Here is an 18073-nt window from a genome sequence, read left to right as displayed (position 1 = left end):
CCAGGTCAGTGCTGCCGGTAAAGCCAATGGCTGGAATACAAGATTCTAGGGCACAAAAGGGAGCCAGGGCCAGCTCTGAATGGACCTTGTTTGTACAGACCTTTGAACTTGATCCCAAGGAGAAATCACCAATTGGTTTTAAGGAAAAGAACAGCCTAGTGGTATGGACATTCATGATGTGACCAGTCTGAACTCAGAAGTCCTGGCTTGTCTGGGCTCAACTGAGGAAACTCCAGGCCTCTAGGGCAGTAAGATCAGTTTGAAAGAGGCTAGTGAAATGAGTCCCTTGTGTAGGTTCCTTTCCTAGGGTGAGTAACAGCTCAGTACTGAATGGAAACTTAATACATGAGAAGGAACAGATGCAAGGGTGTCTTTCTGATGTTATTAGAGGAGAGCTGTTGGTAAACCCATGGCCACAGATAAGGAAGGCTGTCCACAGTAACTCACAGCCAGCTATTTTAGTAGTTCTTTCCTTCCAGGAGACACCTCTTCTAGGAACAGATCCCATCACCGGATCAGGCAGCAGGAAGCACTGGCTCAGACCTACAGCCCTAGCAAGGGGCAAGGAGTTGAATTCTTTACCTCATTCAGTATCTCTCGCTTTCATTTCTCCCCCTTTCATTTCTCCTGATAAATTGTTAATATCATCATACTGAGTAGCCATAAAGCACATAATTCTGGGTGAAGGCTATGCTAGCCAACTGTAACTCCTCAAAGACCAGAGGGCTGTGTGAGCAGCACAGTGGGGCTTAGGAATGCCACAGAGCTCAAATGTCTATGAACGCTGGCAGAAACTTCCCCAGTGGTAGCTGGGGCTGAGATGACCACTGTACAGGCTCCCTCGTCTGTCCCTCTGCCTCCCAGCATGGCTTCTCAACCATGGGTCTGACTACTCCCTATTTCCCACTCTCGCTCACAGCCCCATGAACTTGATGGGCACAGGCCGCCATTCATCATCCTCTCTCTCCTCACATGCGTCTAGTGAAGCAGGAAACGTGGCGATGATGGGCGACAGCTCCATGGGCGAGGCACCTGAGGACCTGTACCACCACATGCAGGTACCAAAGATGTCCAAGGAGAATGGCCTGGGCACCCTACCTAGAAGAATCAATGTTCTGTTGGGGGACAAGGAGGGTCTGGTTGAGATCTGAATTCAGAATACCCCTCATCATAGCCAGCAAAACTTCCTTCCACGCATCATCCCAAGTCAGTTCGCAGACTGTTTCCCTCAAAGAAAATCCAGATACCATCCTGCTGACTCAGAGAGATCCCATAGGAAAGATCCTCTGTTCAATTGTGCTCCTTGAGGGCTAAGTCCTGCTTTCTCCATGGGCACCATATTAGGACCAACCCAACAGTCATGCTCTAGCTGGATGGCATAGGTGGCCCCTGATGTTGACCCCAGCATGATCTATATCAGGTGCCAAGGTACAGTGTCAGGTGCTAGGACAGGGGCACCTCAGAGCATTAAGGCAACTCTAGTTGAGCCCTGTAGGCCTGGCAATTCAGAACTCCATTCTGCTGATTTTTCTCCCTTTGCAGCTCGCGTATCCCAACCCCAGGTACCAGGGCTCAATCACCAACGTCTCTGTTCTGTCCTCGTCCCAGGCAAGCCCTTCTTCTTCCAGCCTGAGTTCCACTCACTCAGCACCATCCCAGATGATTACCTCTGCCCCTTCCAGTGCCCGAGGTAAGGATGGTAGGGTGCTGCTTGCAGAAGGGAGAGGCGAGGGCTTCATGAACCCTACTCGTCCTCTTCTCGTCTGTGACTGTGTCTTTGAGAGCAGCCCTGTGACTTAGAGAATGTTCATCTGTGCGTTCAGCACTAAGGACTTCAGAGTTCCTACCTCTGGACCTTTCTCTCTCTCCCCGCCCCATCTCTTTTACTCTTTCTCTCTCTCTCTCTCCCGCCCCCCCTCCTTCTTTCTCCCCCTCTTCCTCTCTCTGTTTCTGGCTGGCTGGCTTTAGATCTTGTTCTGAGCAGCGGCTGCTACTTTGTTGCCAGCCATTGCATCTCTACCTCAGTAAGAAAAACACAACCTAGAAAAAAGCTCATTTCTTTCCCATTGAAATGTTTGCCAGAAGAAAGATCAAAGGGAAGTCAGAAATGAGTTTATTGTCTTGAGAAATCGAGCATCATGACAAAATAAGGGAAGAAAATTTGAAGGCTAAACTGAACCCTGCATTGTGATGTTCTAAAAGAGTCATACCAAAAACCTTTTCTTCGGTTGGGAAAGACACAATCAGGAGTGATAGCTTTGTAAAAGCCTATTTATTTTGCCAATTATTGCTTGATTTCTCATTCAATTGAATAAAAAATATTGTTTTCTGAGAGCCAGCATCTTTGTCCCATTCTGATCCTAGTCTACATAATGAGGGTTGATTCTGTTGTGTCAGATGGAAGCATTCTCAGTGGAATGGAAACTGGCTGTGGGGAATAAGTTTGATGATTCCCAGGGCTAGCCGCACAGGACAGTAACAGTGGACCAAGCCTTTCTGCTGGTCTGGCTATTGCCTCAAGACTACAGAAGGAACAGATCTCTTTTTTCCCATTACTACAAAGACAAAGAAAAATAGCATAAACCTGTGACCTGAGAAGCCATTAAGGAAATAATTGCTGAAAAGTACACGAACTTATGAGGCCTGTAATAACAGTGATGGAGAGAATAGGAGCCTTGTGGCATGGTGGAAAGGTGCTGTGGCCAGCAGGGAAATGGTTTGACTGAGAATGGAGGCAAGAGGGATAAGGATATTACAACAGGGAAGTCTAGACCTTCACCTTAAATATCCAGACCAACCCTCATTTCTTGGGGGAAACAGGAGAGGAGCTTAAATACACCTAGCTAGTCCATGAGCAAACAATTTGGTCATTGCACTTACCATTCCTCAGTCTGGTATCCATTCTGCCAGCCATGTTCCTTCTTAACCTGGAATGTGGGATTCAGAAAATAGCAGCCAACGTTTAGAAGCAAACGGTTCCAGTGTTAAATAAGACAAAAGAACCAACACATTCAGTACATACTGAAGAACTGTCAACGTGTGAAGGCTTTGGACACAGAGAAGGAACGCTGACTTGTATTCCGGCGAAGGCACCCTGATAATGGCTTTGGAAGGAAAAGGAAGGATACCCTGAGAAGTTAGCCGTGAATGCTGTAGTGATGGTCAGCATGAAACAGTGTCTTCAGGTAAATGCTCCTGGTTTGAGCTGCAGAAACAGACCTTATAATTCAATCTACTTGGGTTTTTCCCTGACCTGAGGTGTCTATAGCATATGCTTAGTTGTATATAGCCTTTTATCTAACGTTAGAGAAATCTAACACTTTGTCTGAGTATTCTTGCTCAAGGCATATCTCTGAATCATGATTGATGATAAAGACAGAAGGCTGCAAAGGATGGACATTTTAACTCTGTTCCATTCTGGCATTGTTCACACACTTCCTACAGGCTGTGCCTGGTGTTCATTGCCCTGGAGAGCAAAGGGGAAGAACAAGCAGCAGGTCCTGCTGTCAGTGACCTCCCAGACTGGCTGTTACACCTGTGTCCTCCCAGCTGTTTACTCGTTTATTCACTCATCGAGCTTTTCCTGAACCCTCAGTGAGGAAGCTGCGTGGGTCTCAGGGAACACTACATCAGAGTTGAATGGAGAAATTCTTTTCTCCTTGTTTGGAAATACCCCTCTTTATTTTACATGGCTTGGTTATATGTTGCTACACAATAAACCACATCCAAAACTTAGTGTCTTAAATCATCTCTCAGCATTCTGTGGATTACTAGGAGTCGCTTTAGGACTGAAATCATCTAAAGGCTCCACTTGACTGGGTGTCTGAGATGGTTGACTCGCGTGGTTGGCGGTGGATGGTGCCTGTCATCTGGGGCTGTCCACTTGAACCTCTGTATGTGACCTTTCCATGTGGCTTAGGCTTCTTACAGCATGGTGACTGAGTTTCCTCAGAGCAAGCATCCCAAGAGGCTCCGGCAGAAACTGCAAGATGCTTTATTACCCTACCTTGGATATCCCAGCAAGTTCCCTTTACCATATCTGTTAGATGGTCAAAACATTAGGTCCAATGCAGATGCCAGGGAGTGGTGTGAGACTGCACTTCATGTTATGAGTGGCATTTTGTTTAGGGAGGGAAGAAGCCCTTGATAATCATCATTTTGGGAGATAATCAGGATGGCAAGACTACAGACTATTGAGAAAAACCAATTTCCTTTCTGGACAATAAGTGCGAAACTATACAAAATGACTAAATAACCGGGCCCAAAGTAGGGAATGATGACAAGGGCAGAAGAAAAGATGAGAGAAAGTTGCTTCTAGACCACCACAGTCATACAGTCCATGTGTGGACCCATCTGGAGAAAAATCACAGTGCTGATATCTATTGGGTGTGGTGTTAGGTCTGTGAATAAAGATAGGAAACCATGTGTGATGTGGCATTGTAGAGGAAGACATGATTTCCAACACACATGGTAAATGTAGTCTGGGCAGAGACGGGAGAGAGCAGCAGTCCAGTCAGCAGGGCTTATGTTTGGTGTTACCAGTGAGGGAAAACTTTCATGGACAGTATGAAGCAAGAGTCTTTAGAGTTACTTCCCCTGCACCCAAGAGGAGTATGAGACAACCACTGGCTGTCTGCTGTGGTTCTTGTTCTTAGGAAACCTCTATGTTGAATGACCTACAGAGCAGTTTAAATACTTGTAAGTCAGCAGCTCCCCCTGGCGATCACAAGAATGATCGGGGCTAGGAGACCAGAGGGTTTTTGTTTTAAGGCTTTTTTGTTTGAAAGGCAGAACTATAGAAATAAAGGGAGAGATCTTCCATCTTCTGGTTCTCTCCCCAAATGGCTGCAATGGCCAGAGTCGGACCAGTCCAAAACTGGAAGCCAGCTTCTGGGTCTCCGTGTGGGCCCAGGAGCCCAAGCATTTGGGTTATCTCCACTGCTTTAAAACATTAAAACAGGGAGCGGGATTGGAAATGGAGCAGCTAGAATTCAAACCAAAGCCTGTATGGGCTGCAGGTGAATACCTAACTACACCACAGCACCAAACTCTTCCTTAAATAACTCAGTCACGCCAGAAATGAGTCTACCTGTGGTTTACCAGATGACTACAACTCAAACAAGTGGACATGGCAGCCCTTAGTTGCACACATTTAAATGTTTTCAAGAAAATCAGCTGTCACTGTTCCTACAATGGGGCCACCGGCAGGGGTGGGGGAGTGGAAATTCAGAGGATAGTGGAAGAGAAGTGAGGCTGAGGCAGTAGAGCTGAAAACATCAATGTCACCACAGAGCACCCCTTGTTATAGTACCAGAGGTGCCTATGACATGAATCTAAATCCTCCGTGGAGTTCCTGGGCCCTGTCTGGGACCTGAAGGTTACTCTCCTTTCAGGATGGGATCAGGATAAAAGAACACAGATGTGGGCTTGGCCTTGTGAACCAGCCTGAGAGCTCTGTGAGGTGAGGGAACAGGGACAGTCTGCAAGGCAGTGTACCAGGATCTAACAGGATGCCTGGGGTGGACTGAGCATTTGCTGTAAAAGTGTGAGATAATTGGCTCAATATAAAGATTTTGTGTGCCTGTGCATGCTCACTAGTAAGCAGCCTGACCAGAACTATGACCCTCAAGGAATTCTGAGTTGCTTGCTAGGAAGGCACCATACAAATCAGTAGGTTGCAGCAGGTTGGTTTCTTTGTTTTGTTTTGTTTTTGTTCTTGTTTTTCTTTACATACCTATCTTCAGGAAGTTGCCAAAGAGTACAAATTCTAAAAAGAATATAAGGGCCTGGCACGATGGCTCAGTTGTTAAATCTTTGCCTTGCATGTTCTGGGCTCCTACATGGGCACCAGTTCCTGTCCTGGCTGCTCCACTTCCCATCCAGTTCCTTGCTTATGGTCTGGGAAGGCAGTCAAGGATGGCCCAGTGCCTTTGGACCCTGAACCCACTGAACCTGGAAGAAACTCCTGGATCTTGGCTTCAGATCAGCACAGCTCCAGCCATTGTGGCCATTTGGGGAGTGAATCAGCAGACAGGAGATCTGTCTATCCTTTCTGTGAATCTACCTTTCTAATAGAAAATAATCTTTGAAAAAAAGAGAGAGACAGAAAGAGAGAGGTTGAATATAGGATTCAGTAAAATTGCCAAGTTAGAAAAAAAGTCCAGGTGCAGATTATTAAAGTCATTCTTTACTCATTCCCTTATCAATGAGTGGCATTTTGAAGTCTAGGTTTGAAAGCCATCCCTGAGACTAAGCAAACAGGATTGCTCAGCCCAGTAATAGAGGAAGTCACACGAATAATAACTGGAAGAAGTTACATTACCAGAATTTATTATACTAAATTTTGCAACTATATAAGCTTCAACTTCTTGGACCAAAGTAAATACAAGAGAAATTTCTCTCAAGGACTTCTGCCTGGGGCACGCTGGCTAAAGAAGACCATATTCTGAGTCCTGACAGTGCTGGTTCTGTCATCTCAAAAGAAAGCACCAGAGAACCCTGGGTTTCAGGAATACAGATTCACCCCCCAGGTGGAGCCCGGGGTGGTCTCAACCATCCAGCCTTAGTGGGGGCCCACTGAAGAGATTTTAACCACTTGAGCCAGCCAGAGGCACTGGGGTCCTGGTAACCTCCACTGATGGGGTATGGCGTCCCCAGTGGTTTCTCATGGATATGCTGGAGTCTGGCACAAGGAGTAGCATACATTCAGAAGATTTTCTAAGTCCTCCATCCCCTAAGAAGGCCAGCCAGTTAGTCTAATTATGTGTGTTTGTATGTGTGTGTGTGTGTGTGTTTTGTCTGTGTGTGTGTCTGTGTAGAAGGTATTCTCTAAAACCAAGGGCTTACAAATTTATGGACCTGTAGTTGTGTCACAAATCCACGAGGACTGGGTCACAGCTCATTTGGTGTGGACTGGCTCCATCACATCCTTCACTCAGAAGAAAACGGACCAAGTCAACTTAAGAATCTGGGATGGGTTAAAGCCCCACAACTTCCAAGTTAGTGCTGTGACCCGCCCCCCAACTTCACTGAAAGGGCAAGTTTCAGAGTGGTCCCGGTATCCTGTGTGCAGGACCCTGGGCCCCCAACCGACCTGGCCCTCAGGCTGCTGTAGAACTGGCAGCAAGGCAGAGGCCAGTGCTGGGGGTCTAGAATCTGGGAAGAAGAAACCTCTGGAAAAAGGTGGTCAGGGGCAAGCTGAGAACAGGGCCACTGGTGTTGGGAGAAGGTAAGTGTGCAGAGATACAGTATGTCGAGAAAAAAGTCTGTGTAGCCATGTTACTTGCCTTGTCTCTGTCTCAATGTGATGGCTCCATTGCAAGCTGGGCTGTGCCCATGCCTGGAATCCCTGAGGGAGCCCAGCATCCAGATCACACCCATTCCCTGGGAGCACTGGATGTGGGGGCCTCTCACCCCTCTGCTCTAGTCCTCAACTCTGCCTCCGAGCATGGTGGGGAGCTCTGTCAATGGGTCCGCATCACCCCAGCCTGCAGTGTCTGCCTCAACTGGATACCATATTTGTATCCCCACCCCCATCATTGAACCACTAGGCTCTGCTTCATTCCGTGTGTGCTTGTTGAGCTCATACTCATCCCAAATGCAAGGGCCATGTACCCTGTTTCCCCAGTCGCTGGGCCTTCCATCTGTGGCTTGTCATCTGTGCGTGATTGTTCTCACTTGGTTACAGGCTCTCCCTCTCTGCCAGATAAGTACCGCCACGCCCGGGAAATGATGTTGCTGTTGCCCACACACCGGGACCGCCCCAGCAGTGCCATGTACCCCGCAGCTATCCTGGAGAATGGACAGGTAGTAGACAATTGTGTTGGCCTGGGCTGCCCTCATTTCATTTGCTGGGCCTCCTACATTGTTCTGCAAGCCTCCTTCACTTCCCTAAGATCTCCCAAAAGGCTGCTGGGCTGGATGATGAGCACGGTGAAATTAGCCAGCCAGCCACAACTGCTGAGTGAAGGTGTAGGTAGAATGGCAGCAGGGTTAGAACCACCATTGCGCATGTGACTTATTCTGACCAGCTTCCTGGATGCCTCTTCAGTAAACGATCTGGCAAAGGAAATTGGTTCTTTGCAGCCTGTCCCAAGAAGACAGTGGTGAACACGGGTCTGGAGGAAGTCCTTCCTAGTGTATGTGAAGGACATAATCAGTGGGGAAAGCTCTGCATTATTTATCCTTCCATCCACCCATCCACCCAGGACCCTGGGTTGCAGTTCTCCCCACAGTGTTTGAGCAACAATCCAAATACCCAGCCTGGGCACCTGGACTAAGAAACTGCAGGAATTAACCCCTGCCCTGCACAGTCTGTCCCTGTCCTTCTATCAGAGCCCATAAATCACATTCAGGTGATCAGTATCTGATCCCAGAGAGAGCACATCTCATCAAAACAGGTTGTCTGTGACCAGGCTTGGATACTGCCCTTGCTCTGTCCTCACTTCTCCCACAGGCCTGTGCTGCGCCTCTCCAGGAGGTTAATGCTGCTGTCTGTGCTCACAGGGAAAGGTCCCTAAAGTCTTCATTCTTTTATTCATTCTTATTTATTTATTCACTGTTATTTGAAAGGTGGAGAGAGAGCCGATCATCTTGTTTACTCCTCAAGTGCCTGCATGTCTGGGACTTGGCCAGACTGGATCCAGGAGCCCAGAACTCAATCTGGTCCTCCCTCATGTGTAGCAGGAACCTAAATATTTGAGCCATCACCTGCTACCTCCAGGGCACACATTAGCAGGGAGCTGGAATCTGAAACAGAGCCTAGACTCAATTGGAATGCTAGCATCCTAACTGCTGCACCAGAAACCCACCCCTCACTAAATCCTTTCTGTCAGTGGGTCTCTCTAGCCAGAACAATGTGGACAGTTAGATACTGTCACATACCTATGACCTTTTTCTTGGGCCCTGTACAAGACAGCCTGGGTCCCAGCAGCTACTGGAGGTATACATGGAAGCACTCAGAACTAGACACCTCAGGTGGTTGTCCTTGGGGATACTGCTTTGAATTCCTCTCTGATCTTGATATGTCCTGGATCTGTGGCCCACAGTGGTGCCTCCCAAAATGTAGCAGGTTATTTCCACACTCTGATGATTTTCTCCTTCCTTCAGCCACCAAATTTCCAGCGGGCTCTGTTCCAGCAAGTGGTTGGAGCCTGCAAACCCTGCAGTGATCCTAATCTGTCTGTGGCCGAAAAAGGTATGGTTACCCCTCTCCAGATGACCTCCCCACATTTATCCTGTCCTGCATGTCTGACTCTCGTTCCTGAGCACAGCTGGCCAGGACTGAGCCACACATCAGCACTCAGGTCTGTTTGTTCGTCCTGCATCCTGACCAATTCCAGTGCTTTCTGTCTAACCTACATCTGACCTGGTGCAAAGATTTGGGTCCTGTTAGTTTTTCACTGTCTCTCCCTTTCCAGGGCACTGATCCTCAAAGGGGTACCGCTGCCATCTGCCCTGAACCCAACTTTATGGAAACTCAGGCTGCTATGTGCAAACCAGGCAACCATTCCCTTTAGCTCTTCCCAACTATCCGAAGATTCAACAGGTCCTGTGGTCCCCTTGATTCCTCTCAACTTGAGTCCTCAAGGACCCCTTTTTAAAACTTAGAATAGACCTGTGACCAAATAATCCTCAAGAGGAATGGGAAGTATGTACCACAGCAACGTGGATATCCCAAATACCGGCTTCTCTTTGTGAACCTTTGGGTATCCCCCAAAGGGCCACAGTCCTCCTGCTGTGAGTTCTTTTTCCACATTGAATGATGCCATTAGTCATACCATGAGACTCAACAGTCCTCCTTAAGCCCAAGACTGGCTTACCATGTCATGCTCCTGCAAGGTGATGGGAGAAGTGGTCTCAGACCCTTGTGACCTTGACCTGAAGCTCCAGGCACACAGACCTGAAAGTAATATCGAATGGGGACAGGGCTGAGCCCTCCTGCCACTCAGAACATGGCCCCAAATCAGCACCTCACCCTGTATGTTCTCCCTTCTTCATATGCTGACATTTAGGGCACATTCAGTTCCTACCAGTACAGCCTGGGTGTTCCCTGTCCCACAAGATCATGTCCCTCCAATGCTGTCATCATGTCCCTGTACCTGCTCACCAAATGCTGTCTGCTGTCCCCACTGACATTGTTCCTCCTTTGCTCATCATGAAAAATAAACTTCGAAGAGACCAGAGGGTCCATGACATTTGTGCCTGACTGGCACTGGCCTCAAAGTACTCAGCCAACACAGAGCCTGGAGATTCTCGTTGAAGATGCCTTGCTAGTTTCAAGGCTTCATGGAACTGAAAATATCGAGTTCCTTGGAGGTTTTGACCCTTTGCCTCAAACAAAGTACCCTTTTAGTTTTGAATGTTAAGAGTGCACCTGACTTCTTCCCCTAAGGTGCAGACCAATCTCAAAACTAGTCAAAAGTGAGGACAGGCTCAGAGCTGAACAAGGTATTGGTGACCAGACCAGGATGCTTCACAGGAGGCCCGACAAAGGAGTGCTTCAGGCCTCAAGCCAGGCTGCAGCAAGAAGTTGGACATGCCTACCTTTCAGCATGGGAAGGAAGAAGAGTCATATCAGAACTGAAGCTGAGGCCAAAGCCAGCATATCCACTCCACAAGGCCAGCCTTTCCTGGGCAGCAAACTAAACATTTGCCCAGTGGCAGTACACAGGCCGAAGTGGTAACTTCCCAAGGTTCTTCCTGGATTCCCCAGGGCAGGAGCTTCACATACTTGTCACAATGCTCTAGTCAGCCAGGGCCCAGGAATCTCCTGAGGACTTCACTTTCACTTGTAGGTAGGATTCCACTTTCACTTCTTGTCTGGTCTGTTACTAACAACGAGAGAAGACAGAACATGAAGACTGCCCATCTTCTCCTGGGGCAAGTCATTCCATCTCAGCCCTTCCACTAGCTGCAGGGCAGCTGTGCTGCATGGTAGAGGCCTGCTGACAACATTGCTTTGACATCAAGCTCAAGGCCAGCTTCATGGCTTCTGGCTCTGGCGGAGCACCCTGGGTGGGCACACTTTTGTCAACCATGGCAGTCTTACCATCTTACTTTTCCCATAGCCTTCCCGCTCTAAGTTCCTAAAGGCCCTTGTAGGTTAACATTGGTATCTTCATAATTCTAGGTACCATGTGTGCATCTGAGACCTTGGACTGTTAGATTCCCAGAGACAACTGGCCACATCCCCTCCCCAAGCTTCTGTTTATCCTTAGAGTCGATGGCTTCTTTTAGAGAAGGTGCTTTCTTTCTGAGGGGGATGGCAGGGGGGGCAAGGTTCAGTGCCAAGGCCCAGAAAGCCACACAGCATCTTAGGGACTGGGTGAAGCTGCACCTGTTCTCACGCTCTCAGAGGAGGCCATCCAGTGGAATCAACCCATGAGGATCAGAATTCCTTCCTCACTGCAGTACAGCCGAGTGCCTGCTCACTGTCCAGTTACTGCCTTTCTACTGCCAGCTGTCAGCTGTCAGCTGTAGCATGGGCCTGGGCACGCCTCCCTAGAACTGAGGCTATGTAGCTAGTGGGAATTTCACCAATGAACAGGAAGAGTTCATCAGCACCTCACCCATGGGCCCCAGCTCCTCATGGCCACATCCTCCCCAAAGGCCAGACTCCAGCGCCTTCGCTTCCAGCTCCCATTAGGGCCTGGAATTCCCCCCACATGCTGGCTCTGCCAGGAAGAATCCAAGCTCCAAGCACTTCAGGCTCATGCTAGCTACCACTGTGGTGGTTGAGCACCTGGAGTCTGCGCTTCTGTCCTGTTGTTTGGTTCCCACAGAGAAAGGGTATATTTCTTCTGTTTGTTTGTTTTTCTGGAGGGTTCAGCCAAAAAAAGTCCCAGTGGCAACACCTCAGAGTCCAGCCATTGCTCTCTTCCCCTCTCCATGCTAAGTCTCTCTCCAGCTGTGGCAGGGTTTGGGGGGAGGTGCGGGCAGTATCCTGGCATTGGACTCCTTCCTTAATGTACAAGGATGACACTCTGTATTCCTGCATTCCTGGCTCAGGAGACAGCAACTGGCCCTCTCTAAAGGCCCCAAAGTGTTATGGGTCCACAGCCCCCCACTCTTCCCAGAAGCAGTGAGTTCTGCTGGGGCTGGCTATCATTGCTAGGCTTTATAGGTTCTCTAGCAGGTGTATCTGCCCTTGCCTAGGGAAACCTCCTGTGCTTCTCAAGTCCAGCAGCTATGCCCAGAAACACCAGGGATGCAGCCCAGGTTGAATGTTCACCTCTGGCTCTTTGGAGCCAATTAGGGGAACAGTTGCTGTCCACTCCCTGGCCATATGTTGGGAACTCTGCAAGGATGCAGTCTGTCTCCTCTCTTTTCCACTCCATGCTGTTCCTACTGGACTTGGGCAGCACAGGAGCCCTAACTTAACCTTGGGCAGGTCCTATAGTGTGCACACACCCGTGTTCTCTCAGCATCAGCCTGTTCTACTGTCCTCTTCTGCTCGCTCTGCTCCTGGAAAATCCCAGGCTGTACATGGACCCCTTGCACAGTTCGTCTTAGCTTGTCTCATCCTGTATCTCTTCAAACATCAGCTCACTGATGAGCTCACTCATCATCCTCTTCAGCCACTGGCCATACTCCACTGTGGGCCTCAGTGCCTTGCTTGGCCAGTATTTTTAGTTCCAGGAGCTTTCATGCCATTCCTGTGTGTGCTATTTAAGCACGGCTGGCACAGCCACTGACCATAGGATGGTCTTCTCCCAGAGGGTTGCTTGAAAAGTAACCTGCCTTCACCCCATCTCTTTCCACCCTTCAGCGGTGCCAGCAGCCCCCAGCAGCTGGAGCCTGGATAGCGGAGCCCGAGAGGCCCAGCCCTTCCTGTCTGCCCACATGGGGCACATCCTGGCTCCCCCAGTGCCTCCCCGAAGCCTGCTGCATGGTAAGAAGACCTCCAGCGGGTCCCCCAAATATTTTCTCATCCCTTATTGCTCAATGGCCAGAGCAATAGCCACCCAGGCTGAAAAGATTAGCCACACTGAGGGCTGACTGAACCAAGAAAAACCGTCCTCAGCTCAGGAAGGTGCTGGGCCTTGGGTCAGTGAGTTTTCTGAGTACTGCAGGTTAGCTCAGGGAGGCTGAAGACAACACAGCTGACTATCCGGGATGCAGCTCACCAACTTCCCATCACCCAGGAATGGGCCAGAGGTGCTGCTGCTGCAGCTTGGCATCCCACAGTTCTCTGAAGCACTTGACTTCCCTGACCTCCTGTGTGGAGTTTCTGTTACCCCAGCAGCCTGTGTTTTGCAGAATACCAATGCAGAGAAGTTGTTCTATGACCCTCTGTGCTGGGACTCTTGCCATGCCTACTCAGTTAGCCCAGTGAGATGGTGCTGGCATGTAGGTGATGCCTAGGGGCAAGGCTCCAGCTGAGGCTTTACTTCTGTTCCTTTACAGGTCATTACTCCCTCCACTTTGACGCCTTCCACCACTCCCTGGGGGATGCTCCTCCAGCCCTGCCTGCCCGGACCCTGCGCAAGGTATGTGCTAAACTAAGGTGAGTCAGATCCTCTCCTGTGAATCACCCAGGATCTATAGAGGAACCTGAGCCTTGTTCTCCATCTGTCCCTGGGGGCTCATTCTGGCAGAAGCTGAGGGCTAGCCAGGGCCACTCCTACAACCAACGTGATGATGGCAGGGAGACCAGAGGACCCTGCACATGCCAGCACATACAGGTATGGGCTACAGACACTGAGAAACCTGAGGGCTCTCTGCCCACACCATAGTCCATCAGCTAACTAAACCATTACTTAGTAAGTATGAACTGGAGCCCAGTAAAACCAGAAGCTTCAGGACCCAGAATGTTTAAGAAAACCTCCTAGGAGCATACTGGAAATCCTGCTATTAAGTTTTTCATTTTTCTGATCAGAAAGAAAGTACAGCTATCATAGATTTTAGCAGCAGAACATATCCACCTGCTTCATGGGTCACTACGGTTCTTTGTCTCCTCTCCAGCTGGCTGTCAGAACACGACAGCAGCCCAGGATCCAGTCCAGAGGGCACACTACTGGGTAGCCAGCTTAGGGGCATATTCTGGCCCACAGAAAATGCAGATGATTCTGGTTTGCTTGAGGGTAGGGGAAGAACAGAGGGGTGGGGGAAGGCTGCTGAACAAACAAGAAGTATGCTGTTTATGAGGGTCATTTTATATTTATTATAAGTCCTCTTGATGTCCTAACATGCCTACTCTTTCCTTTGCACAGTCCCCCCTCCATCCTATCCCAGCCTCCCCAACAAGCCCCCAGTCGGGCCTGGATGGCAGCAACTCTACGCTCTCTGGCAGTGCCAGCAGTGGCGTATCCTCCCTAAGCGAGAGTAACTTTGGGCATTCCTCGGAAGCCCCACCTCGCACTGACACCATGGACTCCATGCCGAGCCAGGCCTGGAATGGTGATGAAGATCTCGAGCCACCCTACCTCCCAGTCCACTACAGCCTCTCCGAGTCTGCTGTCCTGGATTCTATCAAGACCCAGCCATGCCGAAGCCACTCAGCCCCAGGGTGTGTCATCCCACAGGACCCCATGGACCCGCCTGCGCTGCCGCCCAAACCCTACCACCCCCGCCTGCCAGCCCTGGAGCATGACGATGGCGTGCTACTGCGTGAAGAGGCTGAGAGACCTCGGGGCCTGCACCGCAAGGCCTCACTGCCTCCTGGGAGCACCAAGGAGGAACAGGCCCGCATGGCCTGGGAACATGGCCGAGGGGAACAGTAAGAGGCAGGGAGGTGGCTGGGACACCGTCTTCAGTAAGCAGCTTGCCTGACCACTCCAGGTCTGAAAAGCAAGTCCCCCATCCCCACCCCCCAGGGAGCCAGAGCGGCTTGGCACTCAGGAGAGAACCACCCCAAGTCTCCGTTCTACTGCCGTGAACTCTTGTTTTGCCATGTGCAGAGGCCGCAGCAGCATGAAGGCTTGTGGCTTCTCTTTTGATTTCATTTTTTACGTTCCCATTTCTATGGTTTTCCTTTCCTTTATGCAGTAGATGCTTTCTTTCTCCTGCAGTTCCAGGCCATGTGGAACTGTGTGGAGATATTGCACAGACAGTAACGCTTTGCAGCACTGCAGGGCCCAGGAATTCAGGCCCTTCCTCCAGGGTAGAGATGCACAGAGAATGGAAATTGCACTAGGAGCCTCTTCCTTTGTTGTGTGGACAGAAGAGTTCATGGTTGTATTCAGGGATTGCAGGGACCACATGGACTACATGTCATGGGTGGATAAAGGAGCCACAAGCTGTTTTGCACAAATGCCTGCCTACCTGCCCACTCTTCCATCCAGGAGTATGCAGCTAAGAAGCTGGTTGGACCAACCTGTTGGCCCAGGCATGTGACTGGTCTAGCTGCATACCCAGGGCACACTGCCAGGCTTCCATAGGCCAGCCCTGTCTGCCACTCCACCTTGGAATTTTCTCTCCATCACTTTTATTTCTATTTACTCCCTTCCGCTCTTGATAACACCTCTTGCCCCGCAGAAGACCCTGTGGGAAATGGATCTGCTAGAATGATCTCCCACTCTGGGGCTTGAGTGGAAGAGTAGAGCCAGAGGGGCTTAGCCTAACCACCTCCCTCGGGGAAGCTGAGCTGCTTCCAGTGTTAGAGAGCTGGTCTAAGAGTGAGGATGGGCATGGCAGGGGCCGGAAATCCTCGTAGCAGCCTGCATGCCTGCCCTCAGCTCCTGAATCAGGGATTTTCAGCACTACCTCTGAGCCGTGGAGTTGGCTGCCCAGCCAGGCTTCCAGGCACTGAGGACACATGAGCAGGTTCAGCCAGACAGTGCAGGAGCTTCTTTTGGAAGCAGAGAGCCATGCAGGTAGAGCTGTCATCTCCCAAGGGGCCAAGTACAGCACTCCACTCCAGGCCCATGGGGACTGCCACTCAGGGTTTGGGGCAGGCAGGAGGGCAGCTTCTCCAGCTTCCTCAGTGTATGGGGCAGAGCGCAGCAGTGTTTTCACAGGAAATGCTTTATAGGGTGGGGTGGGTTATTAGTGGTATTTTACCAGGGTGCTTCTAAATTACTTTAAAAAAAAAAAAAAACTTGTCTTTGGACATTTTTTTCTTTAATTTGCCTGAGTTCACATTAGTGATGGTTACAACTTTGATGGTCACCAGGCTGCCTTCTTGTCGAACAGGTATGTTGCCCCCCTCTCCCCGCAGTTCCACTTCTGCTGGCCTGTCTGACCTCGGTGGCCAGACCCTGGACCCTAACCTTCAACCCTTCTCTTAGGATGTTTTTCTCTTGTGAACAGACAATAACAGAAAGGATAGTAATACACATATTGGAAAAGAGAGATCCAGGCGGTGTGTCCTCTGTGGGTGTCCTTCCCAATACCATCAGGATTCCTCCAGGCAGGATGAGCCTGTCATGGCAGCCCCTGCTGTAGCCTAAGATTCACTTGCAAGCTTTGGTCTGGACCGCCAAGCGTCAACAGATGTTAAGAGTGAGAGCCTTGGGCTGGACTGTTCGGTGAAGAATCTGTGATCTTCAGGCACTTGCAAACCTCCATCCCTGGGTGACGCAGTTATCAGTGAAGTCATCTATCTTCTCCACTTTGTGGCACTGAAGGCAGTGAGGGGAGTGTGGGTCTGCTGGCTTCGCTTTAGGTGAGGCAGATCTGTGCTGACTCTCCATTTCCCCTAACTGGATGAAACGGACCCAGCTCAAGCTCCTCTAGTTGGAGAATCGGCCAGCCGCACCCAGGGGGGATAAGGCCAGAGATGGACCCCTTTGAGAAGATTGTGAAATACTGGTTCTAATTCTTTGAAGCTTATTTGTAAATACCTATTTGAATGCTGTGTATTTGTACAGGAATTTGAGCAAAAAATGTATAGAGTGTGATGTCCAATTGGTATTCAGCCCTATAAATGTGTTTTTAACCCCTGGCATTCTGTGCTTATTTAAAACAAGACAACTTCTAACCATTTCTTTTATGTATCCATGTTTAAGAAAAAGGTTATTTACAAATGATCTTACCTGTACCAGAAAAGCAAAGTTTAAAAGGAAAAAAATTTGTACTAGTGTCCCAAAAGGTATTTTAGTGTATATATTGTGGTAGCATGTTCTAAAATCCAGCAAGTAATGTGAATTTTAGATGTAAATATCTACCATTTGATTTCCCCTCTTTCGCCTTCCTTGACTGCTGTGATGTGAATTAAAGATGAAAACCTGATACCGATCCAGTGAATTCACTGAATGGGAGAAGCGCAGCTGTCACCGGGCTCCAAGCCCTGGTAGCCCTGCGGACATTTCCCTGCCGCACTGAGCGTGCTGCCTTCACGGAGTAGGGGCCGAACTGCACGTGAGCGTTGTGCAGAGCTGCTCCGCTGACCAAGGGGGACCCCGTTCAGGAGGAGCCCCCTCGGGAGCCTGGGGGCGTGCCCGGGCAGCGGGAGTCCGCGAGCTCGCCACCTAAGGCACGCTTCCGGGGCTGCCGAGGGATGCAGAACGCTTCCAAAAGCGAGAGAAACCCCGCCCCAACCCGTCGACCTGCTCCCCCAACTGCGGGGCGATCCCCAAGCGGTGCCTTCAGAGGTCCCGGACGGCAACCCGGCTAGTCCCAACCAGGCCGGCTGGCCATTCCGCAGGTCTCTTGAGGCACCTGGGCCTCGGCAGACATTCCCAAAGGTTGGGTCTCCAGCCTACTGACTGTGGAAAAAAAGGAACCGCTTCCCGAGCCTTGCCCTGCGCCGCCCGCGCTCTCAGCCTGGCTTAGAAGGTCTCTGCTGACCTCAGAACGCCTGACCCACGCCGCGAGTCGGGGCCCAGGACGGAGAGATCTGATGGGACTTCTCAGGGAGACTTGACAGTTCACCTGACGAGAGGAAGCCCAAGCCGGCTTGAGTCCCCCGCGACCGACTTCCGCCAGAGCGATTGCCCCTACCCAAGATGGCAGCGCCTGCAGCTTCCGTCGCAGCCTCCGCGCTTCCTGCGGACGGCCCTGGTTCAATCAGCGGCCGACAACTGTCTAGGGCTAAGGAACCGCCAACCAATGGGGAAGGGCAGCGTGGAGCCGCCCGTCTGGGCTCCGGGGCTCGTGGGACCAATGGGAACGTGATGTGTGGGAGGGCGCG

At 50.3% G+C, this 18073-nt stretch overlaps 1 protein-coding gene across 8 annotated transcripts in view; it reads left to right on the top strand.

Annotated features, from left to right (window-relative positions):
* The window catches only part of DOCK3 (dedicator of cytokinesis 3), a 279756-nt gene extending 264680 nt beyond the window's left edge, over positions 1-15076 (top strand). For 2 of the 8 annotated variants that reach the window (XM_058679069.1, XM_058679066.1), the window contains 7 exons: positions 920-1058; positions 1543-1690; positions 7688-7806; positions 9109-9196; positions 12770-12892; positions 13408-13490; positions 14214-15075. In XM_058679069.1, the coding sequence (XP_058535052.1) occupies positions 920-1058; positions 1543-1690; positions 7688-7806; positions 9109-9196; positions 12770-12892; positions 13408-13490; positions 14214-14723 (1210 nt within the window). In that variant the 3' untranslated portion in view covers positions 14724-15075. Of the gene's footprint in view, positions 1-919; positions 1059-1542; positions 1691-3444; positions 5967-7687; positions 7807-9108; positions 9197-12769; positions 12893-13407; positions 13491-14213 lie in introns of those variants that run through there. The other 6 variants (XM_058679068.1, XM_058679067.1, XM_058679070.1 and 3 more) reach the window with 6 other exon arrangements.
* The last annotated feature ends 2997 nt before the right edge of the window (positions 15077-18073 follow it).

The sequence above is a fragment of the Ochotona princeps genome, chromosome 21, assembly GCF_030435755.1.
Source record: "Ochotona princeps isolate mOchPri1 chromosome 21, mOchPri1.hap1, whole genome shotgun sequence".
NCBI classification, from domain to species: Eukaryota; Metazoa; Chordata; class Mammalia; order Lagomorpha; family Ochotonidae; genus Ochotona; species Ochotona princeps.
The sequence above is the reverse complement of the archived record's forward strand: the minus strand, read 5'-3'. Positions and strand labels throughout refer to the sequence as shown.